The 27,848-nt window shown below is 44.4% G+C and overlaps 1 protein-coding gene across 14 annotated transcripts in view; it reads left to right on the forward strand.

Annotated features, from left to right (window-relative positions):
• Nucleotides 1–27,848, forward strand: part of nrxn3a (neurexin 3a) — a 427,764-nt gene that overhangs the window by 103,313 nt on the left and 296,603 nt on the right. For all 14 annotated transcript variants that reach the window (XR_005037682.1, XR_005037684.1, XR_005037683.1 and 11 more), the window contains exons 8-10: nt 21,439–21,732; nt 21,929–22,076; nt 23,254–23,637. Coding sequence is in view for 11 of the 14 variants with exons in the window: in XM_036954492.1 (XP_036810387.1) it covers nt 21,439–21,732; nt 21,929–22,076; nt 23,254–23,637 (826 nt within the window). In the remaining 3 variants the exon portion in view is untranslated. The remainder of the gene's footprint in view (nt 1–21,438; nt 21,733–21,928; nt 22,077–23,253; nt 23,638–27,848) is intronic.

The following is a 27,848-nucleotide window of genomic DNA, read 5'->3' on the forward strand; positions in this document are numbered from 1 at the left end:
TTACCATCTATATTTTCGTAGGTGTCTATTTACCAACAAAAAATGATGTGGCACTAAGACCGCACTCAATGAGCTGTATAAGTAAACAAGAAAATACTCACCCAGAGGTGGCGCTCCTAGTGGCCGGTGACTTTAATGCAGAAAAACTGAAAACCGTTGTACCTAATTTCTACCTGCATGTCACCTGTGCAACTAGAGGTGAAAAGTCCTCCTTTTAGACCTGCACAAGGCTGGGATTGGCTACAGGACAATAGGCAAGCAGCTTGGTGAGAAGGCAACAATTATTAGAAAATGGAAGAGGTTCAAGATGACGGTCAATCACCCTCGGTCTGGGGCTCCATGCAAGATCTCACCTCGTGGGGCATCAATGATCATGAGGAAGGTGAGGGACCAGCCCAGAACTACACAGCAGGACCTGGTCAATGACCTGAAGAGAGCTGGGACCACAGTCTCAAAGAAAACCATTAGTAACACACTACGCCGTCATGGATTAAAATCGTACAGCGCACGCAGGGTCCCCCTGCTCAAGCCAGCGCATGTCCAGGACCGTCTGAAATTTGCCAATGACCATCTGGATGATCCAGAGGAGGAATGGGAGAAGGTAATGTGGTCTGATGAGACAAAATTAGAGCTTTTTGGTCTAAACTCCACTCGCCGTGTTTGGCGAGAACACCATCCCAACCGTGAAGCATGGAGGTGGAAACATCATTCTTTGGGCATGCTTTTCTGCAAAGGGGACAGGACGACTGCACCGTATTGAGGCAGGATGGATGGGGCCATGTATCGCAAGTTCTTGGCCAACAACCTCCTTCCCTCAGTAAGAGCATTGAAGATGGGTCGTGGCTGGGTCTTCCAGCATGACAAAGACCCGAAACACACAGCCAGGGCAACTAAGGAGTGGCTCCGTAAGAAGCATCTCAAGGTCCTGGAGTGGCCAAGCCAGTCTCCAGACCTGAACCCAATAGAACATCTTTGGAGGGAGCTGAAAGTCCGTATTGCCCAGCGACAGCCCCGAAACCTGAAGGATCTGGAGAAGGTCTGTATGGAGGAGTGGGCCAGAATCCCTGCTGCAGTGTGTGCAAACCTGGTCAAGAACTACAGGAAACGTATGATCTCTGTAATTGCAAACAAAGGTTTTTCTACCAAATATTAAGTTCTGCTTTTCTGATGTATCAAATACTTATGTCATGCAATAAAATGCAAATTAATTACTTAAAAATCATACAATGTGATTTTCAGGATTTTTCTGGATTCCATCTCTCACAGTTGAAGTGTACCTATGATAAAAATTATAGACCTCTACATGCTTTGTAAGTAGGGAAACCTGCAAAATCGGCAGTGTATCAAATACTTGTTCTCCCCACTGTATATATCCTAACCAGAAGCCATGAGTTACAGGCAACATACGCACTGAGCTAAGGGCTTGAGTTGCCCTCCAACGAACCATCAAAAAGGCAAAGCATCGTGGTCTAAGGCACTGCATCGCAGTGCTAGCTGTGCCACCAGAGACTCTGGGTTCGAGCCCAGGCTCTGTCGCAGCCGGGAGCGACCGGGATGTCCATGGGGCGATGCACAATTGGTCTAGCGTCGTCAGGGTTAGGGAGGGTTTGGCCGGTAGGGATATCCTTGTCTCATCGCGCACTAGCGACTCCTGTGGCGGGCCGGGCGCAGAGCACGCTAATCAGGTCACCAGGTGCACAGTGTTTCCTCCGACACTTGGTTGGAGACTTGGTTGGGTTGTGTTTCGGAGGACGCATGGCTTTCGACCTTCGTCTGTCCCGAGCCCGTACGGGAGTTGTAGTGATGAGACAAGATAGTAACTACTAACAATTAGATACCACAAAATTGGGGAGAAAAGGGGGGGTAAAATAAAATAAAAAAGGCAAAGCATCAATACAGGACCAAGATCGAGTCCCACTGCACCAGCTCTGACGCTCGTTGTATGTGGCAGGGCTTGCAAACTATCACTGATTACAAAGGGAAACCCAGCTGCGAGCTGTCCAGTGACGTGAGCCTATCAGATGAGCTAAATACCTTCTGTGCTCACTTTGAGGCCAGCAACACTGAACCATGCATGTGAGCACAAGCTGTTCCGGAAGACTGCATAAACACGCTCTCCGTAGTCGATGTGAGTAAGACCTTGAAAGATGTTAACTTTCACAAGCCCACAGGGCCAGGCGGACTACCAGGACGCATGCTCAGAGCATGTGCTGACCAGCTGGCAAGTGTCTTCACTGACATTCACTCTCCCTGACCGTCTGTAATACCTGTTTCAAGCAGACCACCATTGTCCTTGTGCCCATGAACGCCAAGGTAACCATATCTAAATTACTATCGCCCCATAGCACTCACATGAAAGGCTTTGAAAGGCTGGTTGAATGGCTCACATCAACACCATCATCCCAGACACCCCGGACCCACTCCAATTTGCATACCGCCCCAACAGATCCACAGATGACGCAATTTCTATGGCACTTCACACCGCCCTTTCCCATCTAAACAAAAGGAACACCTACGTGAGAATGCTGTACATTGACTACAGCTCAGCATTCAATGCCATGGTGCCCTCCAAGCTCATCACTAAGGTGAGGACCCTGGGATTAAATACCTCCCTCTGCAACTGGATCCTGGACGTCCTGTAGGCAGCAACACATCAGCCCCGCTGACCCTCAACATGGGGACCTCTCAGGAGTGTGTGCTTAGTACCCTCCTGTACTCCCTGTTCACCTACGACTATGTGGCCGTGCACGACTCCAACACCATCAGTAAGTTTGCCAGCGACACGACGGTGGTAGGCCTGATCACCGACGATAATGAGACAGCCTACAAGGAGGAGGTCAGAGACCTGGCAGTGTGGTGCCAGGACAACCACCTCTCCCTCAACATCAACCAAACAAAGGAGCTGATTGTGGACTACAGGAAACAGTGTCCACAGTACTAAGGAACTATCATGGTCCACACACAGTAAGACAGTCGTGAAGAGGGTACGACAATGCCTTTTCACCCTCAGGAGGCTGAAAAGATTTGTCATGGGCCCTCAGATCCTCAAAAAGTTCTACAGCAGCACCATTGAGAGCATCTTGACTGGCTGCATCACCACTTGGTATGGCAACCGCTTGGCATCCGATCGCAAGGCGCTATAGAGGGTAGTGCGTCAGAGGAAGGCCCTAAATAGTCTCTTCTCGCTTCTACCGCACAGGAAGTGTTACTAATGCATCAAGTCTTGAACCAACAAGACTCTGAACAGCTTCTACCCCCAATCCATAACACTACTAAATAGTTAGTCAGGGTATCTAGTGGTTAACTATTTAACTGGTAGGCCGTCATTGTAAATAAGAATTTGTTCTTAACTGACTTGCCAAGTTAAATAAAGGTAAAAAAAATGTTTTAACTAAATAAATCTGCATGGACCCTTTTTGCACTAACTCATTTGACTCATCACATATACTGCTGTTATTGTTTATTGTCCATCCTTTTGTCTAGTCACTTTATCCCTACCTATATGTGCATATCTACCTCAGTTACCTCGTACCCCTGCACATTGATTCGGTACTGGTACCCCGTGTATATAACCAAGTTATCGTTACTCATTGTGTATTTATTCCTTGTGTTATTATTTTTCTATTATTTCTCTTTGTTTCTCTCTGCATCACTGGGAAGGTCCCGTAAGGAATCATTTCACTGTTAGTCTACTCCTGTTGTTTACGAAGCATGTGACAAATACATTTGATTTGACACACACGCACACACATGCAAACCCGCACGTACACAGAAACACTGCTGTCCTCCACACTGCACTCCCTGCCATTAACACTAATTTGCCTGCTGGCGATGCTCTTGTCCGTGCCATCAAACGCTATTATGGATAAATGTTTTGTTACCATGGCATCAGGTAGGCCCCCACGTCTCCCGCTATTGAAAAACACACACACACACACACACACACACACACACACACACACACACACACACACACACACACACATACACACACACACACACACACACACACACACACACACACACACACACACACACACACACACACACACACACACACACACACACACACACACACACACACACACACACACACACAGAAGCGTGACTTGGTAGCCGATTATTATGCCTTGCATATGTGGACATAATAACAGTCTTTATGCCTCCTTTTTCCTCCATAACACATCTTTGTGGTGTTCCTATCAGAGAAACACTGACTAAGAGACACCTACAGCAGTTCTGTTGAAATAATGTCCAATTCAATCATTGATACTTGTAATGTATTTCTAATCATCATAGAATCATATGTATGTCATTTCTGAATGACAGTACATGTTATTTCGTGGCATAATATAGTTACTGTTTATTTTGTTATTTCAAATCGTTTATATTGTATTGAGTAAAATGTTTTGTTTTATATTGTCATATTTTAAACTGATAAGTATAATCCAATAAATGAAATATTTTATGAATAGAGGTAAAACAATGTAGATGTGATTTGATTCTCCATTTTTATATCTGTTACACCTGTTTAACATTTAGTGAAGGTCTTTCCGTTTATCAGATTGCCATGTCTGTGTTACCAACAGAGTGGGATATTTACTCTGTAGAAGTTGTCTGATAACCAGTGTGATGTGGAGAAAGGTTGAGTCCTTAGATGACCATGCAGTCACCCTGTCTAAACAGCCCCAGGAAAGACGTGTGTGTGTGTGTGTCTGCCCTCAGATCAGATCGAGTTGAGATTAGCTAGTCTAGCTCTAGCCAGTGGCCTGTGGCTGTCCCCATCCACACTGTCACACTCTTACCCCCTGTCAACAACACACTCCACACATACACAGACACACACACACACACACACACACACACACACACACACACACGCACAAATGCCTCACACCACTAGGTCCACTAGAAGTCTGACATATAGTACACGATATGTACAAATGAGTGGATTCGGCTATTTCAGCAACACCCATTGCTGATAGGTGTATAGAATTGTGCGCACCGCCATGCAATCCCCATAGACAAACATTGGCTGTAGAATGAACTTACTGAAGAGCTCAGTGACTTTCAAGGTGGCAGCGTCATAGGATGCCACCTATCCAACAAGTCGGTTTGTCAAATTTCTGCTCTTCTTGAGCTGCCCTGGTCAACTGTAAGTGCTGTTATTGTGGAAACGTCTAGGAGCAACAGCAGCTCTGCCGGGAAGTGGTAGGCCACACAAGCTCGCAGAACGGGACCGCTGAAGCGTGTAGCTCGTAAAAATCGTCTGTCCTCTGTTGTAACACTCATTACCGAGTTCCAAACTGCCTCTGGAAGCAAGGTCAGGCCAATGCATAGTGCCAACTGTAAAGTATGGTGGAGGAAGAATAATGGTCTGGGGCTGTTTTTCATGGTTCGAGCCAGGCCCCTTAGATCCACTGAAGGGAAATCTTAAAGTAACAGAATACAGTGACATTCTAGACGATTCTTTGCTTCCAACTTTGTGGAAACAGTTTGGTGAAGGCCCTTTCCTGTTTCAGCATGACAATCCCCTGTGCACAAAGTGAGGTCCATACAGAAATGGTTTGTCGAGATCAGTTTGGAGGAACTTGACTGGCCTGCACAGAGCCCTGACCTCAACCTCATCGAACACCTTTGGGATGAATTGGAACGCAGACAGCGAGCCAGGCCTAATCTCCCAACATCAGTGTCCGACCTCACTAATGCTCTTGTGGCTGAATGGAAGCAAGTCCCCACAGCAATGTTCAAACATCTAGTGGAAACCCTTCCCAGAAGAGTGGAGGCTGTTATAGCAGCAGGGGGGACCAACTCCATATTAATGCATATGATTTTGGAATGAGATGTTCGACGAGCAGGTGTCCACATACTTTGTCATGCATTGTACAGTTGAAGTCGGAAGTTTACATACACCTTAGTCAAATACATTTAAATTCAGTTTTTCACAATTCCTGACATGTAATCCTAGTAAAAATGTCTGTCCTAGGTCAGTCCCTGTCCTAGGTCAGTTAGGATCACAACTTTATTTTAAGAATGTGAAATGTCAGAATAACAGTAGAGAGAATGATTTATTTCAGCATTTATTTATTTCATCACATTCCCAGTGGGTCAGAAGTTTGCATACACTCAATTAGTATTTGGTATCATTGCCTTTAAATTGCTTAACTTGGGTCAAACATTTTGGGTGGCCTTCCACAATCTTCCCACAATAAGTTGGGGGAATTTCAGCCCATTCCTCCTGACAGAGCTGGTGTAACTGAGTCAGGTTTGTAGGCCTCCTTGCTCGCACACGCTTTTTCAGTTCTGCCCACAAATTTTCTATAGGATTGAGGTCAGGGCTTTGTGATGGCCACTCCAATACCTTGACTTTGTTGTCCTTAAGCCATTTTCACACAACTTTGGAAGTATGCTTGTGGTCATTGTCCATTTGGAAGACCCATTTGCAACCAAGCTTTAACTTCCTGACTGATGTCTTGAGATGTTGCTTCAATATATCCACAGCGATGTTCCATCCTCATGATGCCATCTATTTTGTAAAGTGCCACAGACCCTCCTGCAGCAAAGCACCCACACAACATGATGCTGCCACTCCCGTGCTTCACGGTTGGGATGGTGTTCTTCGACTTGCAAGCCTCCCCCTTTTTCCTCCAAACATAATAATGGTCATTATGGCCAAACAGTTCTATTTCTGTTCATTAGACCAGAGGACATTTCTCTAAAAAGTACGATCTTTGTCCCCACGTGCAGTTGCAAACCGTGTCTGACTTTTTTATGGCAGTTTTGGAGCAGTGGCTTCTTCCTTGCTGAGCGGCCTTTCAGTTTTTGTCAATATAGGACTCGTTTTCCTGTGGATATAGATACTTTTGTACCTGTTTCCTCCAGCATCTTCAAAAGGTCCTTTGCTGTTGTTCTGGGATTGATTTGAACTTTTCGCACATAAGTACGTTCATCTCTAGAAGACAGAACGCCTCTCCTTCCTGAGCGATATGATGGCTGCGTGGTCCCATGGTGTTTATACTTGCATACTATTGTCTTTACAGATGAACGTGGTACCTTCAGGCATTTGGAAATTGCTCCTAAGCATGAACCAGACTTGTGGAGGTGTACAATTTGTTTTCTGAGGTCTTGGTTTATTTTATTTTTATTTTCTCATGATGTCAAGCAAAGAGGCACTGAGTTTGAAGGTAGGCCTTGAAATACATCCACAGGTACACCTCCAATTGACTCAAATTATGTCAATTAGCCTATCAGAAGCTTCTAAAGCCATGACATCATTTTCTGGATTTTTCTGACCCACTGGAATTATTATGATACAGTGAATTATAAGTGAAATAATCTGTCTGTAAACAATTGTTGGAAAAATGACTTGTGTCATGCTCCAAGTAGATGTCCGAACCGACCTGCCAAAACTATAGTTTGTTAACAAGACATTTGTAGAGTTGTTGAAAAAGGAGTTTTAATGACTGCAGCCTATGTGTATGTAAACTTCCCACTTCAACTGTTTGTACAGGCCTGTGTGAGAGCATGGTGCTGGAGTATGGAAAGCACCCCACCCTGTGGAACAAAATGCACACTGCAACTGCTGAACATTCACCAGAGAGAGAGAGAGAGATCTCTTGGCAGCGACAGCTTGTCTCAGGATCTGGGCACCATTTGGTGTTTTACAACATCTTGTGTGGTATTTTCTATTTTCTGTTTAACATCAGCCCCTGTTTTTATCCAAACACACACTGTGGGAGGTTGGTATACACCCATAACATGTGGGGGATTGGCATACAACCTCTAGTAGTATTGCTTTTGTAGTCGTGTCGCTAGGTTGTGACCCTAATGGTGTAACAAGGACTCTCACTAACATTACTGACACAGGGTGACACAACCCTCAGTGCCCACCCCCCATCCCACCTCCACACACACACACTCCAGCTGCCATCCCTACCCTCCAGTCTCAATGTCTATGCAAATCACTCCTCTTATGCCATGGGCTAGCGCCATCCTTGAGCAGTGAGTGGTCTGGTCCCACAGACAGAACACACACACAGTGTTCCCCCATACACACATACATACATACACACACCCAGCATGCCAGGGGTGTGTTGCATCCTTGAGTGGTGTGTGTGTGTCGGTGGTGGTCTGTGCACAGTGGGGACCCGGGGCCATTAATTCCTGGAGAGCGGTGGGCAGGGCCGGCAGGCAGAGATTTATGGGAGAGGCAGACAGCTGTGGATGATTAATGTGTGTGTCACCAAGGGCCCCACTCAGCTCAGACACACACACACACACCAATGCAGGGGCCAGGAGGACGATATGGTGTGTGTGTGATTGTGTTTGAGGGCCAGAGGAGCATGGACTCCTTTTGGAAATATGGAGGCAGTGCCTTAGAATACACACACTTTTGTTTTACTATCCTTGTGGGGACCAAACAATTGATTCCCATTCAAAATCTTAAACCTAAGCCTAATCCTTAACCTAACCTTATCCCCTAACCTTAAATCGAACCTTAACTCCTAACCAAAACCCTATCCCCTAATTCTAACCCCAAATCTAATTTTAACCCTTACCATAACCCCTAAGCCTAAAATAGCCTTTTTCCTTGTGGGGACCAACTGTTCCTTGTTTTACTATCCTTGTGAGGGCTTCTGACAGTAAATCCGAAAAACACACACTCCCCTCTTAGTAAAGCTGTATGATGAATACTGTGAGGTGTATGATTCCAATGACGGTTGTGTTGAATGGGGTTTGGCCTTGGTTATACCCCTGTGTCGTTTCTCACACAGCCAGACAGTGTGTTGATGTCCGTCTCTCTCTCTCTGTCAGTCAGTGTGTCTCTCTCTCTTTGAGCGAGTGTCTGGTAGAGGAGATAACAGGCTGATGGAATTCTACTCTCCATATTCAAACACAAGTCATTTTTCATTTCTACATCCACATAGAACACACACACACACACACACCTTGGTTATACCCTTGTGTTATTTCTCACGCAGCCAGACAGTGTGTTGAAGTCCGTCTCTCCCCCCCCCCCCCCCCCCCCCATCCCACACACACACACAGACACATGCTTCTGAATCAGTCATGTGGGCATACCTACAGTGTGTCACACAGACAATTTTGAATAGACAGAAGCTCAGTCTGTGTTCGTGCCTTCTCATGTCTGTGCAAGAATCAGAGATCACTCACTCACTATCTGTTTGATTCACTTCTAATGCTGTGATTCAGCTGGGAAACCTGCCCTCTGCATTTGTGCTGCCCTGATAAAATACCTATGCGGTGAGACCGGCAAGATAAGTTACAATGTTTTGTAGATGCCTTGCTAAAAGTGACTTGTCATCTTGTCAAGGTTTTCCCTCCGCGAGCTGATCTTTATTTGTATCCAACAGTAATATATATTCAGCATTTTATCAGGAGGCAATTGGAGGAATGGGATTAGTAATGTGTAGCTATTGTACTTGTAAAAATCAACTGGTCCCCAAGCGCAGGCTGCCTATTGTACTGCGGCTCAGTTTCAAATGTGCCCGAACAGATTGTCTCGCAGTCATTTCTCTCTGTCAACCTCTCTAATCAGTCTTACGGACGGGTCGGATGTTTGAATATGAAGAAATGGTTAGAATATGAAAGATGGTAGGGAAGGCTCGGGCGACTGTGTGTTATATTGCATAAATCTCACACGTTTTGTTGTGCGAGACAGGTGGTATCAAAAGAGAAAGCGGTCTAAGGAGAATACTAAAACAGAGGATCATTGTGTTTTTCATAATACGTAAATACTCATGTCAAAATGTAAAGTATTTGACATTCAGAGAAGTTACCAGGACAGACAGACAGACAGACAGACAGACAGACATGCAGACGGACAGACAGACAGACAGACAGACGGGCAGACGGACAGACGGGCAGACGGGCAGGCGGACAGGCGGGCAGGCGGACAGGCGGACAGATGGACAGACTGGAGAGAAAGAGAGACAGACAGAGAAAAGAGTGAGAGAGGCAAGTTGAAATGTCACCGGGCACTGCCTGACGCCTCTTCACCGGCTCGGCAGGAATTAGCTAGCTGACATTTTACGTAGACGCCCGCCACCACTCCAGATGACAACGTCGCCTGGCGACCAAATTGCAAAGTGTCACTTTGTGTCAGACACGGGGAGACGTCTGAACGTCTCACGGCTTGTGATGTCTGGAAATTACAGAGAAGCCGGCGGTTGAAACTTGATTTAGATAATGAAAAATGCTTCAGGTCGACGTGACAATGCAGATTAAACGACGGCAAACGACAGTGATAATATCGCAAATAATGATAATCACTGTCCAATCAGTGCCGAGGGATTTGCAGTGCTCTAGCCGGGGATCTTCAAGGTCGCAGTGAGATGGCCGCGGGTGACAGCTACTGATATCTGACGGAAAGGGATTTAGAGGGAAGCATATGTTGGTTGTTTAAGTCTGGGGACTTCAGGGGACAATTGGACAGCTTTATGTTTTGTTTCTGTCTTCTGTGTTGTGATTTGTAGCACAGTGTGTGTAATATTTGATGTAGCGTGTGCATTAAGTTATGGAGTTTGTCTACTGTTTCGCTAACACCCAGCGTCATAACATGTTATGATGTCATAACAGATGACATAACCTGTCATAATATGGTCATAACACTGTCATGACCCATATATTTACAACTGTTGTGACATATATTGTGTTATTTTATAGCTGGTTATGACACCTACATTAGTGTGTCAACACCCACATTTATTCAAATGTGTTTTTTTTCCCTGCCAAGAAGTTTCCTTTCGTTTGAAAGTTTGTTTCTTAAGTAATTTGTTGTAAAAAAATAATATTTTGCCATGTTTTTTTTTTTCAATCATATTTTATACATTGTCATAGAGCATTTCGACCATCCTGTGCCACTTTCCTTGGAGTCAGAAAATACACTTTATGACACTGTCAAGAAGCATTATGACCATCATAATCATATTAGCCAGATCGTACATACCCTATTTTTGACTGATGACTGAATTAAGGGCAATCTGGTCCTGCTCCTGAAATCTGCTCCTGCAGTCATCCCAGTCATCAGAAACAGAGCATTGGGGTAGGTGCATGTCTGACATCAGCGTGTGCACAATTACAATGATAATTTAATATGGTCAATTTCAGAACATTTTCTAAACAGAAACATGCTTTTGACAAAGTAGGCTATGGTGTAATGCAGTGGTTCCCAAACTTTTTATAGTCCTGTACCCTTTCAAACATTCAACCTCCAGCTGCGTACCCCCTCTAGCACCAGGGTCAGCGCTCTCTCAAGTGTTGTTTTTTGCCATCATTGTAAGCCTGCCTCACACACACTATACCATACATTTATTAAACATAAGAATGTGTGTGAGTTTTTGTCACAACACGGCTTGTGGGACGTGACAAAGAGCTCCTATAGGAACAGGGCACAAATAATAATCATTTTGCCCTTTATTTTGCCATCTTACATATAAAACCTTATTTGTTCATCGGAAATTGTAACTCACCACAGGTTAATGAGAAGGGTATGCTTGAAAGGATGCACATAACTCTGCAATGTTGGGTTGTATTGGAGAGAGTCTCAGTTTTAAATCATTTTCCACACACAGTCGGTGTCTGTATTTAAGCTTTCATGCTAGTGAGGGTTGAGAATCCACTCTCATGTTGGTACGTGGTTGCAAAGGGAATCAGTGTCTTAACAGTGCGATTTGCCAAGGCAGGATACTCTGAGTGCAGCCCAATCCAGAAATTTGGCAGTGGCTTCTGACTAAATAAAATGTTCACAGAACCTCTTGTTGCAATTTTAGATGAGGTTCTCTTGTTCAGATATCAGTAAGTGAACTGGAGGCAGGGCATAAAAGGGATAACGAATCCAGTTGTTTGTGTCATCCGCTTTTGCGTAATTGCGCACCCAACTCATTCAGGTGCTTCACTATATCACATTTGACATTGTCCGTAAGCTTGAGTTCATTTGCACACAAAAAAACCTACAATGATGGGGGAAAGACCTGTGTGTTGTCCTTGATAATGCAGAGAGAGAAGAGCTCCAACTTCTTAATCATAGCTTAAATTTTGTCCCGCACATTGAATATAGTTTTGGAGAGTCCCTGTAATCCTAGATTCAGATCATTCAGGTGAGAAAAAACATCACCCAGATAGGCCAGTCATGTGAGAAACTCGTCATCATGAAAGTGGTCAGACAAGTGAAAATGATGGTCAGTAAAGAAAACTTTAAACTCGTCTCTCAATAAAAAAAAAAAGGTAAATCCTTTGCCCCTTGATAACCAGCACACTTCTTTATGTTCTGTATGTTGGTCACTGCCCATATCGTTGCATTCTGCAGGAAATACACGAGAGTTCAGTGGCCTTGCTTTAACAAAGTTAACAATTTTCACTGTAATGTCCAAACCGTCTTTCAAGCTGTCAGGCATTCCCTTGGCAACAAGAGCCTCTCGGTGGACGCTGCAGTGTACCCAAGTGGCGTCGGGAGCAACATTACCACTCCACTATGTCTCTCTGTCATGGCTTTTGCACGATCAGTACAGATAACAACACATCTTGACCACCAAAGTCCATTTGATGTCACAAAGCTGTCCAGTACTTTAAAAAATATCCTCTCCTGTTGTCCTGATTTGCAGAAGAGGATGTCTTCCTTAATTGACCCCCCATAAATGTAACAGACATATACCAGGAGCTGTGCCAGGCCCGTCACGTCTGTTGACTCATCCAGCTGTAACACATATAATTCACTGGCTTGTATACGAAGCAGTAATTGTTTCAAAACATGCCACTGATTAGTCTTGAAACAGTGTTGTTTGATGGAGGCATTGTCTGTATAGTTTTTTGGGCCTTTTCCCACAGCATTGTCCCAGCCATATCCGCAGCAGCAGGAAGAATTAAGCCCTCCACAATAGTATGGGGCTTGCCTGTCCTAGCCACTCGGTATCTCACCATACAGTATAAGATGCTTCTATCCCCTTCTTATTAATGGTACCTGTTGCTTTTATACATGTCTTACTACTCGAAAGTTGTCTTAATTGTTGCTCAAAAAACTCCTGTGACTTATTTTTCTAATTGGCATGTTTTGTTTCTAAATGTCTGTGCAAGAGTGATGGTTTCATTCAGTTGTGAGTACTTTTCCACTTATAACACACTGTGGCTGAAGAAAGGCACTACTCCCAATATAAGTGAACCCCAAATCAATGTACTTCTCATCATATTTGCGCCTCTTCGATGGTCCAATGTGGGGCAGTAGCTCTTCGGCTGCATCAGATTCTCAACTGTCAGTGCCCGCTCTAACTGGGCTAACAACAAATGTAGAATTACTGATGCTAGCATTGGATTTTCTCGTGGAAGCAGTACAACTTGTGTCGTCGACAGATGCAGGTGTAGTACTGCTTGTGGTGTCAGTACTACCAGTAAAGCTGGTATGTGTCTCTATGGATGCGGGCCTTACTTTTTTTTAACCATTTATCAATTTTCGAGCAAACGGAATGAGCAGCAGCTTCAAAGAGAGTAACGGTTAATGTGATTGGATATTAATTATTTGACTAGGCTACCTGTATTTGACATTGTGTTGTTATTTCGCTGAACACTACAGTCGTGGCCAGAAGTTTTGAGAATGACACAGATATACATTTTCACAAAGTCTGCTGCCTCAGTTTGTATGATTGCAATTTCCATATACTCCAGAATGTTATGAAGAGTGATCAGATGAATTGCAATTAATTGCAAAGTCCCTCTTTGCCATGCAAATGAACTGAATCCCCCAAAAACATTTCCACTGCATTTCAGCCCTGCCACAAAAGGACCAGCTGACATCATGTCAGTGATTCTCTCGTTAACACAGGTGTGAGTGTTGACGAGGTCGAGGCTGGAGATCACTCTGTCATGCTGATTGAGTTCGAATAACAGACTAGAAGCTTCAAAAGTAGGGTGGTGCTTGGAATCATTGTTCTTCCTCTGTCAACCATGATTACCTGCAAGGAAAAAAAAAAAAAAAAAAAAAAGGGCTTCACAGGCAAGGATATTGCTGCCAGTAAGATTGCACCTAAATCAACTATTTATGGGCTCATCAAGAACTTCAAGGAGAGCGGTTCAATTGTTGTGAAGAAGGCTTCAGGGTGCCCAAGAAAGTCCAGCAAGCTCCAGGACCGTCTCCTAAAGTTGATTCAGCTGTGGGATTGGGGCACCACCAGTACAGAGCTTTCTCAGGAATGTCAGCAGGCAGGTGTGAGTGCATCTGCACGCACAGTGTGGCAAAGACTTTTGGAGGATGGCGTGGTGTCAAGAAGGGCAGCAAAGAAGCCACTTCTCTTTAGGAAAAACATCAGGGCCAGACTGATATTCTGCAAATGGTACAAGGATTGGACTGCTGAGGACTGGGGTAAAGTCATTTTATCTGATGAATCCCCTTTCCGATTGTTTGGGGCATCCGGAAAAAAGCTTGTACGGAGAAACCAAGGTGAGCACTACCATCAGTCCAGTTTCATGCCAACAGTAAAGCATCCTGAGACCATTCATGTGTGTTGTTGCTTGTCAGCCAAGGGAGTGGGCTCACTCACAATTTTGCCTAAGAACACAGCCATGAATAAAGAATGGTACCAACACATCCTCCGAGAGCAACTTCTCCCAACCATCCAGGAACAGTTTGGTGACGAACAATGCCTTTTCCAGCATAATGGAGCACCTTGCCATAAGGCAAAAGTGATAACTAAGTGGCTCGGGGAACAAAATATTGATATTTTGGGTCCATGGCCAGGAAACTCCCCAGACCTTAATCCCATTGAGAACTTGTGGTCAATCCTCAAGAGGCGGGCGGACAAACAAAAACCCACAAATTCTGACAAACTCCAAGCATTGATTATGCAAGAATGGGCTGCCATCAGTAAGGATGTGGCCCAGAAGTTAATTGACAGCATGCCAGGGTGGATTGCAGAGGTCTTTAAAAAGAAAGGTCAACATTGCAAATATTGACTCTTTGCATCAACTTCATGTAATTGTCAATAAAAGCCTTTGACACTTGTGAAATGCTTGTAATTATACTTCAGTAATCCATAGTAACATCTGACAAAAATATCTAAAGACACTGAAGCAGCAAACTTTGTGGAAATTAATATTTGTGTCATTCTCAAAACTTTTGGCCACGACTGTCACGTTCTGACCATCGTTCTTGTGTGTTTTCCTTGTTTTAGTGTTCCTGTCTTTGTGTTTGTTACACCAGATAGGGCTGTTTTCGGTTTTTCACATTTCTTGTTTTGTATATTGTTCATTTATCATCTTCATTAAAGATGTATCACAATAACCACGCTGCGTTTTGTTCCGCCTCTCCTTCAACAGAAGAAATCCGTGACAACGACTGAAGATGGTTTAATTTTATTTTTGGCCGTGAAACAAGGCTACTCAGACGAGGGAAAAAACCTCACCAAAATGTATAGCCCCGTTGGAAAATATAAATGGACTGTTTGAAAATGTGAAGAATTTTTTATTTAAATGTGAATCACATTTTTATTTGGCATACACCCGATGGAGTTGTGTGTACCCCAGTTTGGGAATAACTGGTGTAATGGAATGTTTTGCCTTGTGTGGTAGGTTTTGTGGATTTTGACACAACTGTAGTTGTCATAACCAGCCATAAAATAATGCAGTATATGTCACAACAGGTCTAAATATATGTGTCATGGCAGGTTATGTCAGCTGTTATGAAATATTATGACCATGTCACATAACGTGTTATGACGCTGTGGGTGTCAAGTAAAGTAAAGTAAAGTAAATTGTTTCATTAACTGCCTTGATCAGGAGCGGAGCGACAGATTTTTACCTTGTCAGCTCGGGGATTTGATCTTCCAACCTTCCGGTTACTAGTCCAACGCTCTAACCACTAGGCTGCCTGCCGCCCCTTATGTTGCTCCCACCTAAAGCTACATAATATCTGCCTATGTACAGCAGTGTACCATGAATGTGTCAGTATACAGTATGTTAGCGGGGGAGTTGCATTTTTCATGCTCCTGTCTCATCTGTGTGTGTTTGTTCTCTGACCGGAACTAATCTCACAACAATGACATTTCACCCCTCTTTCAACTGTCAACCACTGAAACTTTAAACAAGCTACAGTGAATGTGTCATGGCTCCTATCAACTGAGGCACATAAAGGGAGAAAAAAAAGTGTTATTTTTGATTGCATGAGACTAACTGTTTTGCACCAAATGTCGCAGTGTGTTTGTGAGATAATGTTGCTACTGAATGAAACTGAAGATGACCATATGACATAGGACTGTCCAGATTTTGCCGTAAAGCCAAATCTGACCTTGGCTCCAACTATCAACACCTCCAACTTTAAACAGCTCACTGTTCTTACGGCCTCTTTACGGAGCAACCCAGGTCACGCTCTCTCACCATGGAGATGTGAAGGTTTTCCAACAAACCCCATTCTCCGTGCGTTGATGAATGGCTAAGGCCGAGTTTGTTTTGGGATGAAATCCCGGTCCGGTGGCAGTAACGTATGAGTGCATTAGCAAAGAGAAAATCAGGGGGAAGGGATGGGGGGTGGAGAGATCGATAGAATTTCAGGTGTGGAGGACAGCAGATATAAACCTTGCATCAAGGAGGAGATGAAGAGGTCTGTGGGCCTCATCTGAAGATCGATAATGGAGCTCTGCTGGCATATGGGACATTTTATTTAGCTTATTTTACTGGAATATTTCTGTGGGATAAACCCTCCTTGAGATGAATCATTTTATTGCCCAAGACAACAACAGTTATACCCTCTTGGAGTTATTATAGTCCAAATTTGGATTACTTACAAAGACATCAGTTCTGTATAACAGGTCATAGGTATGGAGAAAATATGATATTTTAGAGCAATGTCATGTTACTGTGATTCTTCGCTCGGATTCATCTCTACATTGAACTGTGTATTGACAGATAAGTCAGAACTTAATATCCACCATGCATGCACATCCCTCTGCATCCCACTATCTTTCTATACCCTTAATAGACAGACACTATGGTTCTGCCAACTCCTTAGTGAGAGAAACAGTCTGCCTCAGCAGTATTTTTACTGTCAGCCCTGGTTAGGAAATGACTGTAGGGACTTTGTCATGTCTGACTGCTTATAAAAACATACTGGGCATTAACTCACAGAAGCACTTCCATAACTTACACAAACTCAATTAGGATGTGGAGGCGTGAGCGGCACAACCACTTATCTTGTGTGTTTACGAGATAGAGGAGCGGAGACTGAATGAGACTGAGCGTCGTAGCCACGGTAATCTGCTCTCTGTCCCTATACAGTGCCTTGCGAAAGTATTCGGCCCCCTTGAACTTTGCGACCTTTTGCCACATTTCAGGCTTCAAACATAAAGATATAAAACTGTATTTTTTTGTGAAGAGTCAACAACAAGTGGGACACAATCATGAAGTGGAACGACATTTATTGGATATTTAACTTTTTTAACAAATCAAAAACTGAAAAATTGGGCGTGCAAAATTATTCAGCCCCCTTAAGTTAATACTTTGTAGCGCCACCTTTTGCTGCGATTACAGCTGTAAGTCGCTTGGGGTATGTCTCTATCAGTTTTGCACATCGAGAGACTGACATTTTTTCCCATTCCTCCTTGCAAAACAGCTCGAGCTCAGTGAGGTTGGATGGAGAGCATTTGTGAACAGCAGTTTTCAGTTCTTTCCACAGATTCTCGATTGGATTCAGGTCTGGACTTTGACTTGGCCATTCTAACACCTGGATATGTTTATTTTTGAACCATTCCATTGTAGATTTTGCTTTATGTTTTGGATCATTGTCTTGTTGGAAGACAAATCTCCGTCCCAGTCTCAGTTCTTTTGCAGACTCCATCAGGTTTTCTTCCAGAATGGTCCTGTATTTGGCTCCATCCATCTTCCCATCAATTTTAACCATCTTCCCTGTCCCTGCTGAAGAAAAGCAGGCCCAAACCATGATGCTGCCACCACCATGTTTGACAGTGGGGATGGTGTGTTCAGGGTGATGAGCTGTGTTGCTTTTACGCCAAACATAACGTTTTGCATTGTTGCCAAAAAGTTCAATTTTGGTTTCATCTGACCAGAGCACCTTCTTCCACATGTTTGGTGTGTCTCCCAGGTGGCTTGTGGCAAACTTTAAACAACACTTTTTATGGATATCTTTAAGAAATGGCTTTCTTCTTGCCACTCTTCCATAAAGGCCAGATTTGAACAATATACGACTGATTGTTGTCCTATGGACAGAGTCTCCCACCTCAGCTGTAGATCTCTGCAGTTCATCCAGAGTGATCATGGGCCTCTTGGCTGCATCTCTGATCAGTCTTTTCCTTGTATGAGCTGAAAGTTTAGAGGGACGGCCAGGTCTTGGTAGATTTGCAGTGGTCTGATACTCCTTCCATTTCAATATTATCGCTTGCACAGTGCTCCTTGGGATGTTTAAAGCTTGGGAAATCTTTTTGTATCCAAATCCGGCTTTAAACTTCTTCACAACAGTATCTCGGACCTGCCTGGTGTGTTCCTTGTTCTTCATGATGCTCTCTGCGCTTTTAACGGACCTCTGAGTCTATCACAGTGCATATGCATTTATACGGAGACTTGATTACACACAGGTGGATTGTATTTATCATCATTAGTCATTTAGGTCAACATTGGCTCATTCAGAGATCCTCACTGAACTTCTGGAGAGAGTTTGCTGCACTTAAAGTAAAGGGGCTGAATAATTTTGCACGCCCAATTTTTCAGTTTTTGATTTGTTAAAAAAGTTTGACATATCCAATAAATGTCGTTCCACTTCATGAGTGTGTCCCACTTGTTGTTGATTCTTCACAAAAAAATACAGTTTTATATCTTTATGTTTGAAGCCTGAAATGTGGCAAAAGGTTGCAAAGTTCAAGGGGGCCGAATACTTTCGCAAGGCAATGTATGTTCCTCTGGAATGGGGACTGAGGGAGGGCAGCTAATTTGGACCAAGTTAAAGCCTTTAAGCTAACGTCGTCACAAAATGGCCACCGTTTACGGTCCTTAGTGTAGCTATTTCTGTTTGTTGACACACACACGCACACTGCTTAGGTTCTACTTAGGCAATCTAACGGTTAAGAGCGTTGGGCCAGTAACCGAAGGGTCTCTGGTCCAAATCCCTGAGGCGAGTAGGTGAAAAATCTGTTTATGTGCCCTTGAGCAAGGCAATTAACCGTAATTGCTCATGTAAGTCGCTCTGGATAAGAGTACTAAATATGATATGTAAATGTTAAGACTATTTTTAAAAGCATTATTCTAGTTCCTTGGGTGATACTGTACATTAATAGCTTTAATAGTCATTATTATTATTATTGGAACTAGCTGCCAATACAGTGTGTGTGTTTGCCTGGTGTTGCTAGGATGTTTGGTGTGTAAAACGGTAACCTCAGTGTGGTTTTGTTTAGGTAAAGCTTCCGCCCTAGGAGGATGGTATTCATGATCGCTGGGATAAACCCTCTAGATTCCGGAAAGGATGGAAGCATGGCTGGCTGGCTGGCAGGCAGGCAGGCAGGCAGGGATTTGACATCTCCGGGCCCTTGACCTCCTTTAGAGAGAGAGGAATAAGAAAGATAATCTCCTGGTCGGTGGGTCGGGTGGTGGGACGCGTCTCCTTCAGGCACCAGAGGGATGAGTTGATTTACTGTCAAATCTGCCGGATTATCAATAATCTCACACAGACCCCGATCTACTCACAGAGAGCTGTGTACTCACTCACGCACCCCGAGAGCGAGAGGTTGTTTGTGTGTGACCGTGCATGTTCGTTTGTGTGTGTGTGTGTGTGTGTGTGTGTGTGTGTGTGTGTGTGTGTGTGTGTGTGTGTGTGTGTGTGTGTGTGTGTGCGTGCGTGCAAAGGTGTGTTCGCATGTTCATACTTTGCTCAAAGTAGGCTACCCAAGAAAAAGAGAAGGGCTTCTGTTCTGCCCAGAGAACTACAAAAAATGCTTCAATTTTCCACTTGAGCAGATTTCAATTTACACACACATCCCCCTCTGTCTCTCTGTCCTCTGGGTTATTGACAGCATTAAGACTGCTGTGATAAAAGATTGGCCACTTAGTGGAACTCAGGCTTTGTTTTTCTCTGCTAAGGACACTCACTCACAGAATGGCAAGGTTGGCTATAGTGAACTGTCAGTGTTGTCACTGGTGGGTGTACCTCTCTGATGAAGGATCTAATGCCCAAATAGGTTGGTTTGTAGTTTATGAACAAACTTTTTCCTATTTAATTGAACCATGTTGCCCTCTAAGAGGGACTGGATATTTCTTAAGGGGGTGTGGTGCCTAGAATCATTGTGTTTATGTGTGGCAGACATACTGTGTCTAGGGCCAGAGCATTACATCAGCCTCTCAAAGCAGCCAAGGGCAGCCAGCTAGTCAATTCCCCTTTAAAACAGAGCTGGGCCACCACAACTGTGTGTGTGTGTGTGTGTGTGTGTGTGTGTGTGTGTGTGTGTGTGTGTGTGTGTGTGTGTGTGTGTGTGTGTGTGTGTGTGTGTGTGTGTGTGTGTGTGTGTGTATGGGCACTACTGCTCAGCTGTGAAGGTGCGTGCGCTCCTGCGTTCGCGTGTATGTCTCCCACCCTTTTGTGGAGCCATTAGCATTGCTATCAGGACGAGCAGACCCTGATGCATATGTCAGACCACTGAGAGTCAATTACCTCAGCCAGAGACAGCCATTGTGTTTGTCTGTGTGCCCTGGCCTATTGGTATTTAATACAGATATATTAATATAGCCGACTGACTGATCAACATGAACTTTACCTGCCAATTTTGGAGAGACCACACCGCCCCGAAAGTCTGACATTAACAAACTGTTATCTTTGAGTGTTTTATTATACACTGACTATACAAAACATTATGAACACCTTCCTAATATTGAGTTGCACCCCCTTTTGCCCTCAGAACAGCCTCAATTCGTCGGGACATGGACTCTACAAGGTCTAGAAGCGTTCCATAGGGATGCCCATGTTGACTCCGATGAATCCCACGGTTGTGTCAAGTTGGTGGACCATTCTTGACACACACGGGAAACTGCAGCAGCTTTGCAGTTCTTCACTTAAACCAGCACCTACTACCATACCCCACTCAAAGGCACTTAAAACTTTTGTCTTGCCCATTCACCCTCTGAATGGCACACACACACACAACTCATGTCTCAAGGCTTAAAAATACTTATTTAACCTGTCTCCTCATAGCTTTCACCTGGGTCCTGGTCAGTCTATTTCATGGAAAGAGTTCTTAGTGTTTTTAATGTTTTGTACACTCAGTGTATATTTGTTTAAATCCGTTAATGATAATGTGGTATTTGTATTTTTTTTACAGTGAAGGTAATGATGAAGACTGGATACAGAGGTTGATGTTAAAAGGTTTGCAATAACTTACTTGACCATACCTTGAAAATGACCACGACCTCTGTCTCCCTTCTACCAATCTCTCCGTCCAGGTGGTCTACAAAAACAACGATATCCGTCTGGAGCTCTCCCGTCTGGCCCGCATCGTAGACCCTAAGATGAAGATCCAGGGGGACGTGGTCTTCAAGTGTGAGAACGTGGCCACCCTGGACCCTATCTCCTTCGAGACCCCCGAGGCCTACATCAGCCTGCCCAAGTGGAACACCAAGAGAATGGGCTCCATCTCCTTTGACTTCAGGACCTCGGAACCCAACGGACTCATCCTGTTCACCCACGGCAAGCCCCAGGAACGCAAGGAGGCCCAACGCAGCCAGAAGAACACCAAGGTAAGCCAATGAATGATGAATGGATCAAACAAACAATTTACTTTAGCCTTTAGGTAAAGCTATGTCTAAAACTGTAAATAATCCAAGTAAGAAACAAAACATCTGCGTTCAAGGATCTTGGATGTATTTATCCTGTTTTGTAAAGATATGTGTTGTACCCCTATGATGAACTAAACACCTTGACGATCTCCCTCAGGTCGACTTTTTTGCGGTGGAGCTCCTGGATGGCAGTCTATTCCTACTGTTAGACATGGGCTCTGGGACCATCAAGGTCAAAGCCACCCAGAACAAGGTCAACGACGGGGCCTGGTACCACGTGGACATACAGAGGGATGGGCGTTCAGGTGAGTCCTCTTTACCCTCCTCTCCCACTCTCTACTCCCCTATCCCCATCTCTCTATCACTACCTTCTCTCACTCTCTCTGAGTGTGTGTGTGTGTGCCCGTGTGTGTTTGTGTGTGTGTGTTGTTGTATTGATGTGAGTGCAGCGTATCACTCTCTGCCCAGTGCTGGGCCTGTGAGGGTCTCATAGGGCAGACAGGCTGTTAGACAAGGCTGGGATGGCATGGCCAGGTGACTCACTGCAGCACATATTACTGCTATTGATCTACCACTGCCGCCATACACACATGGGCACACACACACACACATGGCTGCACACATACACGCACACACAGACGAACACAGAAGCACGTATGCGCACTGTTCAAGCTCTCCCATCGCACTCTGGATCTGAGTTAAGGACACACAGAGAGGCCACACACACTCTGCTGCTTGGCTTGAGACAGAAGCAGAGATAAGCCTGCCATACAGCAGTGTCTGCGCTGTCACTGTCTCTTCGTTCTCTCTCCCTCTCTTGTTCTATCCCTCTCTCCCTCTATCCCTCTCTCCCTCTCTCCCGGAGGTATACTATAGTCACAAAGCTCATATATCGTCCCTAAGCTGTGGGACTCTATTTGACAGCGAGAGCATCAGGGAACCCTGTGCCCTGTATCAATACCTTACACAGACAGTGGATTAACCGATACGTTATGCTATGCTCAACATCTTCAGCATCTCAAAGGCTGTCAGCCGTCAAAACTCTACCATCCTTGTGGATGAGTGTGGAAAAGTAAAGATACGCTGGCCTAGTAAAGCGAGGTGACAGCTACTGTAGCTAGCATAGTAACGTTTTTGAAAATCCTGTATTTATTGAGCACACAGATTCCAATTGGGCCCACATAGGCTAGAACAGGGGTATTCATTTCTGACCCTATCAGGTACGGAGCCTGCTGGTTTTCTCTTCTACCAGATAATTAGTTGCACCCACCTGGTGTCCCAGGTCGAAATCCGTCCCTGACGAGAGGGGGAAAATGCATTGGAACTGGCATTGAGATCCAGATTTGAGTTTGAGGAGGCTAGTTTGGAAACCCCTGTCCTACTGTGTGTGGGATCACTGTCTTATCTTACAATGATAGACATACAACGTAAAAATGTTCTATTTAATTCTGTGGTTTAAAGCCATCTCCTCACCCTCTCCAGGCACCATCTCAGTCAACAGCCGGCGCACCCCATTCACAGCCAGCGGTGAGAGTGAGATCCTTGACCTGGAAGGAGACATGTACCTGGGGGGTCTACCCTCGGACCGTGCCAACCTCATTCTGCCCACCGAGCTGTGGACCGCCATGCTCAACTATGGCTACGTGGGCTGCGTGCGCGACCTCTTCATCGACGGGCGCAGTAAGGACATCCGGCAGATCGCTGAGGCTCAGAACGGCGCCGGCATCAAGCCGTCGTGCAACAAGGTGGCGGGGAAACAGTGCGAGAGCTACCCGTGTAAGAACAGAGGCGTCTGCAAGGAGGGATGGAACCGGTTTATATGTGATTGTACCGGCACGGGGTACTGGTCACGCACCTGCGAGAGAGGTAGGTGGAAGCGATTGATTTGTGTGTTTTTCATGCGTGCTTGTGGGTGTGTGTTCTGACTGTGTACGGTGCATTCGTAAGTATTCAGACCCCTTGACTTTTTCCACATTTTGTTTACGTGACATACATAAAAAACTGAAATATTACATTTACATAAGTATTCACACCATTTACTCAGTACTTTGTTGAAGCATCTTTGGCAGCGATCTTTGATCGGGTTCAAGTCCGGACTCAAAGACTTATCCCGAAGCCACTCCTGCGTTGTCTTGGCTGTGTGCTCAGGGTCGTTTGAAGCTGAACCTTCATCCCAGTCTGAGGTCCTGTGCGTTCTGTAGCAGATTTTCATCAAGGATCTCTCTGTATGTTGCTCTGTTCATCTTTGCCTCAATCCTGACTAGTCTCCCAGTCTCTGCCGCTGAAAAACATCCTCACAGCATGATGCTGCAACTACCATGCTTCACCGTAGGGATGGTGCCAGGTTTCCTCCAGACGTGACGCTTGGCATTCAAGCCAAAGACTTCAATCTTGGTTTCATCAGACCAGAGAATCTTGTGCCTTTTTTACTGAGGGTTGGCTTCCGTCTTGCCACTCCACCATAAAGGCCTGATTGGTGGAGTGCTGCAGAGATGGATGTCCTTCTGGAGGGTTCTCCCATCTCCACAGTGGATCTCTGGAGCTCTGTCAGAGTGATCATCAGGTTCTTGGTCACCTCCCTGTCCAAGGCCGTTCTTCCCCGATTGCTCAGTTTGACTGGGCAGCCAGCTCTAGAAGAGCCTTGGTGGTTCCAAACCTCTTATATTTAAGATTGATGGAGTCCACTGTGTTCTTGGGGACCTTCATTGCTACAGACATTTTTTGGTACCCTTCCCCAGATCTGTGCCTCGACACAATGCTGTCTCGGAGCTCTATTGACAATTTCTTCGACCTCATGGGTTTGGCTTTTGCTCTGACATGCACTGTCAACTGTGGGACCTTATATTGACAGATGTGTGCCAAATCATGTCCAATTAATTGAGTTTACCACAGGTGGACTCCAATCAAGTTGTAGAAACACCTCAAGGATGATCAATGGAAACAGGGTGCACCTGAGCACGATTTCGAGTCTCATAGCAAAGGGTCTGAATACTTTTATAAATAAGGTATTTCTGTTTTTTATTTAATATATGTGCAAAACATGTGCTCTGTCATTATGGGGTATTGTGTGTAGATTGATTAGATTTTTATTTTAGAATAAGGCTTTAATGTAACAAAATTTGGAAAAGGGAAGGGGTCTGAATACTTTCCGAATGCACTCTATGTGCGTGTGTGTGTTTTTCTTGTTTTGTTGTGTGGATTTGATTTACGTTTACGCCATTTAGCAGACACTCTAATACAGAACGACTTACAGGAGCAATTAGGGTTAAGTGCCTTGCTTAAAGGCACATTGGCAGATTTTTCAGTTAGTCTGCTCATTTACTGTTTTCTTCCTGTGAAATGGTTTATTAAACATTATTGGGCCTTTGTCCATGCGCCACATGTCAGAGGGAGGTTAAGGCTCTAGAGGAGGTTGTGGTGATGGCTGTATTGTTGACACTGTTGAAAGATTAATGTGGTTTCTGCCCTTTTCCTGTGAACTTTACTCTGCCCAAGGCAATCCGGTTTTAAAGTTTCATGACCAGTTTCCAAATTGCAACGCTCCCCCCCATTTTCCTTATTTTATTGTCAGGACTTGAGGGTGTTGCATGTGTTTCAATACAATGTTCCATCTCTTTCTCGCTCTCACCTTTATCAACTCCTATAGTTACTTGCTGTGTCAAGTCTCTGACCTCTCTGTCTCTCTCTCTCCCAATCACACAATCACAGCCAGAGGTTAAACAGTACAAACCCATTACTGGAGATAATATACCACAGTAATTCACTATACTGTAAACCTACTGCTTATTAATGGAAACGCATACTTATCGATCCCCTCCACCCCCCCCCCCTCCCTCCTTTTATCTCCCGCCGTTACAGACACATATTGTAATCAGGCCATCTTTGGCGCTATTCTTAGGGTCAACCCGCAAAGACCTGCACTTGTGAGGGAAAAACACTTATTGCAAACACCAGCGAAAGGGTTGGAATTACAGCTGTTTGGCCATATCGATATCAATCACGGAATCTATTCATCTAACGTGGTGGTAGATGAAAGGTTCCGGAGGCTGTGGAACTGCCTGTTTACAAGGTCACCTGTATATGACACCTCTGAAAACGCACAGGATCAGTAGGTTTCTTTAAGTATGTGCTCCTATTGCAGTAGAATAGATCGGTGAAATGTATTCGGTATGGATCCATTCTGCATGGCCAACACTGAGAAATGAGAGGAGATGTCTGACGGATTGCTGTGCAAGGGGTATGTCTTCTAGAGGCATGTCTTTTTAGACCTTAGTTTACACAATCTTGTGCAATATAAGCTGCTTTGAAGTATGTCGTTGGAATTTGCTTTTCTTCCGTAATGTTTTGGCACGGAACAAAGCACTCTGGTAATAAAGTTGAAGACAAGAGCATTTTGCTTCACTAATTTGATTAGAACAGAACGCATGACATGAAGGTACATTCCTGCGCTTCGATTATCTTTGTTGTGCACGTGTTTGTCTGTGTGTGTGTGTGTGTGTGTGTGTGTGTGTGTGTGTGTGTGTGTGTTATCAGTGTGTGTGTGTGTGTTATCAGTGTGTGTGATATCAGTGTGTGTGTTCAGTGTTGATGTTATGAATGGTTATGGGTAGGCAGCCTGTGCTAGAGCTTTATGTCACAGCCGGCTGGCTACAGCCTTGGAGTTAATGGCTGTTGACTCAGGCACTGTAAAGGTCACCGAACCCAGGCCCTGGGAGAGAGAGGCCATGGCCAGGACCCCATGGCTCCATCACAGTGCCATGCACACAGCCAAGCACACACATTGACGCACATGGACACACGCTCCTACGCGCGCACACACACACATATGGACTCACGCATTCATACACATGCACACACACACTCTTCTCCCCCAGTTTGTCAGATAGCGATAGTGATGTATGTTATTACTCATGCATGGAGAAGTCCTGGGGTTAGAGAAAAGTATCTTATTTCAATGGGTTTCAACAGATTCCAGGAGATTTCCTATGGATTGATCAAAAGCATGCCTGAAAACCAATTAATGCATTTGACAAATTATTCCAGACGCTTTTACCATATCTAATAACGGCTTGGAGATAACATCTTTATCCCGCTCCGTTCCACTATTCATCCTCCAGTTTCAGTTTAATCTCATTTTGACTTTGGAGGAAAACTTTGTGTGTGAGAGAGAGGGAGAGGGGTGGGAGGGAAAGAGAGGCAGAGAGAGAGAGGGAAAGCGAGAGAGAGGTCAATCAGATATGAAAGCTAACTGTTCACCTCTAATCAGTGTGTAAGGGATATTGGTCTATTGAAATACGAACATAAAGAAATGAGAAATGCAGGGAGGTCTGTATGAGTCAGTTTATTAACATAATATTATTTTCAGTCATTTCAGGTTAGAAACAATATTGAAATACTCTGTCTTTTCTCTCCTTAGCTGTCCAGTGAGTACTCTCCCTTTTCTAGTAATACATGTCTTAATTGTGAAGGTAAATTATGCAATGTAACTTGTTTACTGAAGCTTCCATTGTCATGACAGCATGCACACACACTTACGTACACACACACACCATCCCTCCACTCTACAGGGCTACCATTTGTCAGATGATTATCAGATCGGACAGAGGTTATGACACCTCAAGGTCCGACTGAAGTAATGACCCCTGCCACAGCTTCCTGTTTCCTGTTTTGTCAAATCGTTGGCTACACCAGGGTGAGGGATATGCTGACCAGCAGGCTGACACGTTGTCAGTTTACACAAAATATGTTTGTTGTTTTTCATTGTATTATCTCCCATATGTATTTTTCTCTATAAACCTCTCTCTACCAAAACATTCTACTTAGCACTGTCCTTTTCCTAACAACCATGTCACTGCATAGAAGGCCTACCTGAAGGCTGACCAAACTTCTTCACTGTAGTTACTCTTACCCAAAATCTCACGGTTTAGATAGACTTTCAAGGTCTGAATATTCTGGGTTATTTTGCTTGATTTAAAAAAAAAAAACGACCAACAGAAGGTTGTGTCTATGCTTTTAAAGTATCTTGGTTCTGGTTAGTTTATAGAGGATCATGTATCTCTGACGGATCCTGCAGTTTG

The sequence above is a fragment of the Oncorhynchus mykiss genome, chromosome 19 (genome assembly GCF_013265735.2).
Source record: "Oncorhynchus mykiss isolate Arlee chromosome 19, USDA_OmykA_1.1, whole genome shotgun sequence".
NCBI classification, from domain to species: domain Eukaryota; kingdom Metazoa; phylum Chordata; class Actinopteri; order Salmoniformes; family Salmonidae; genus Oncorhynchus; species Oncorhynchus mykiss.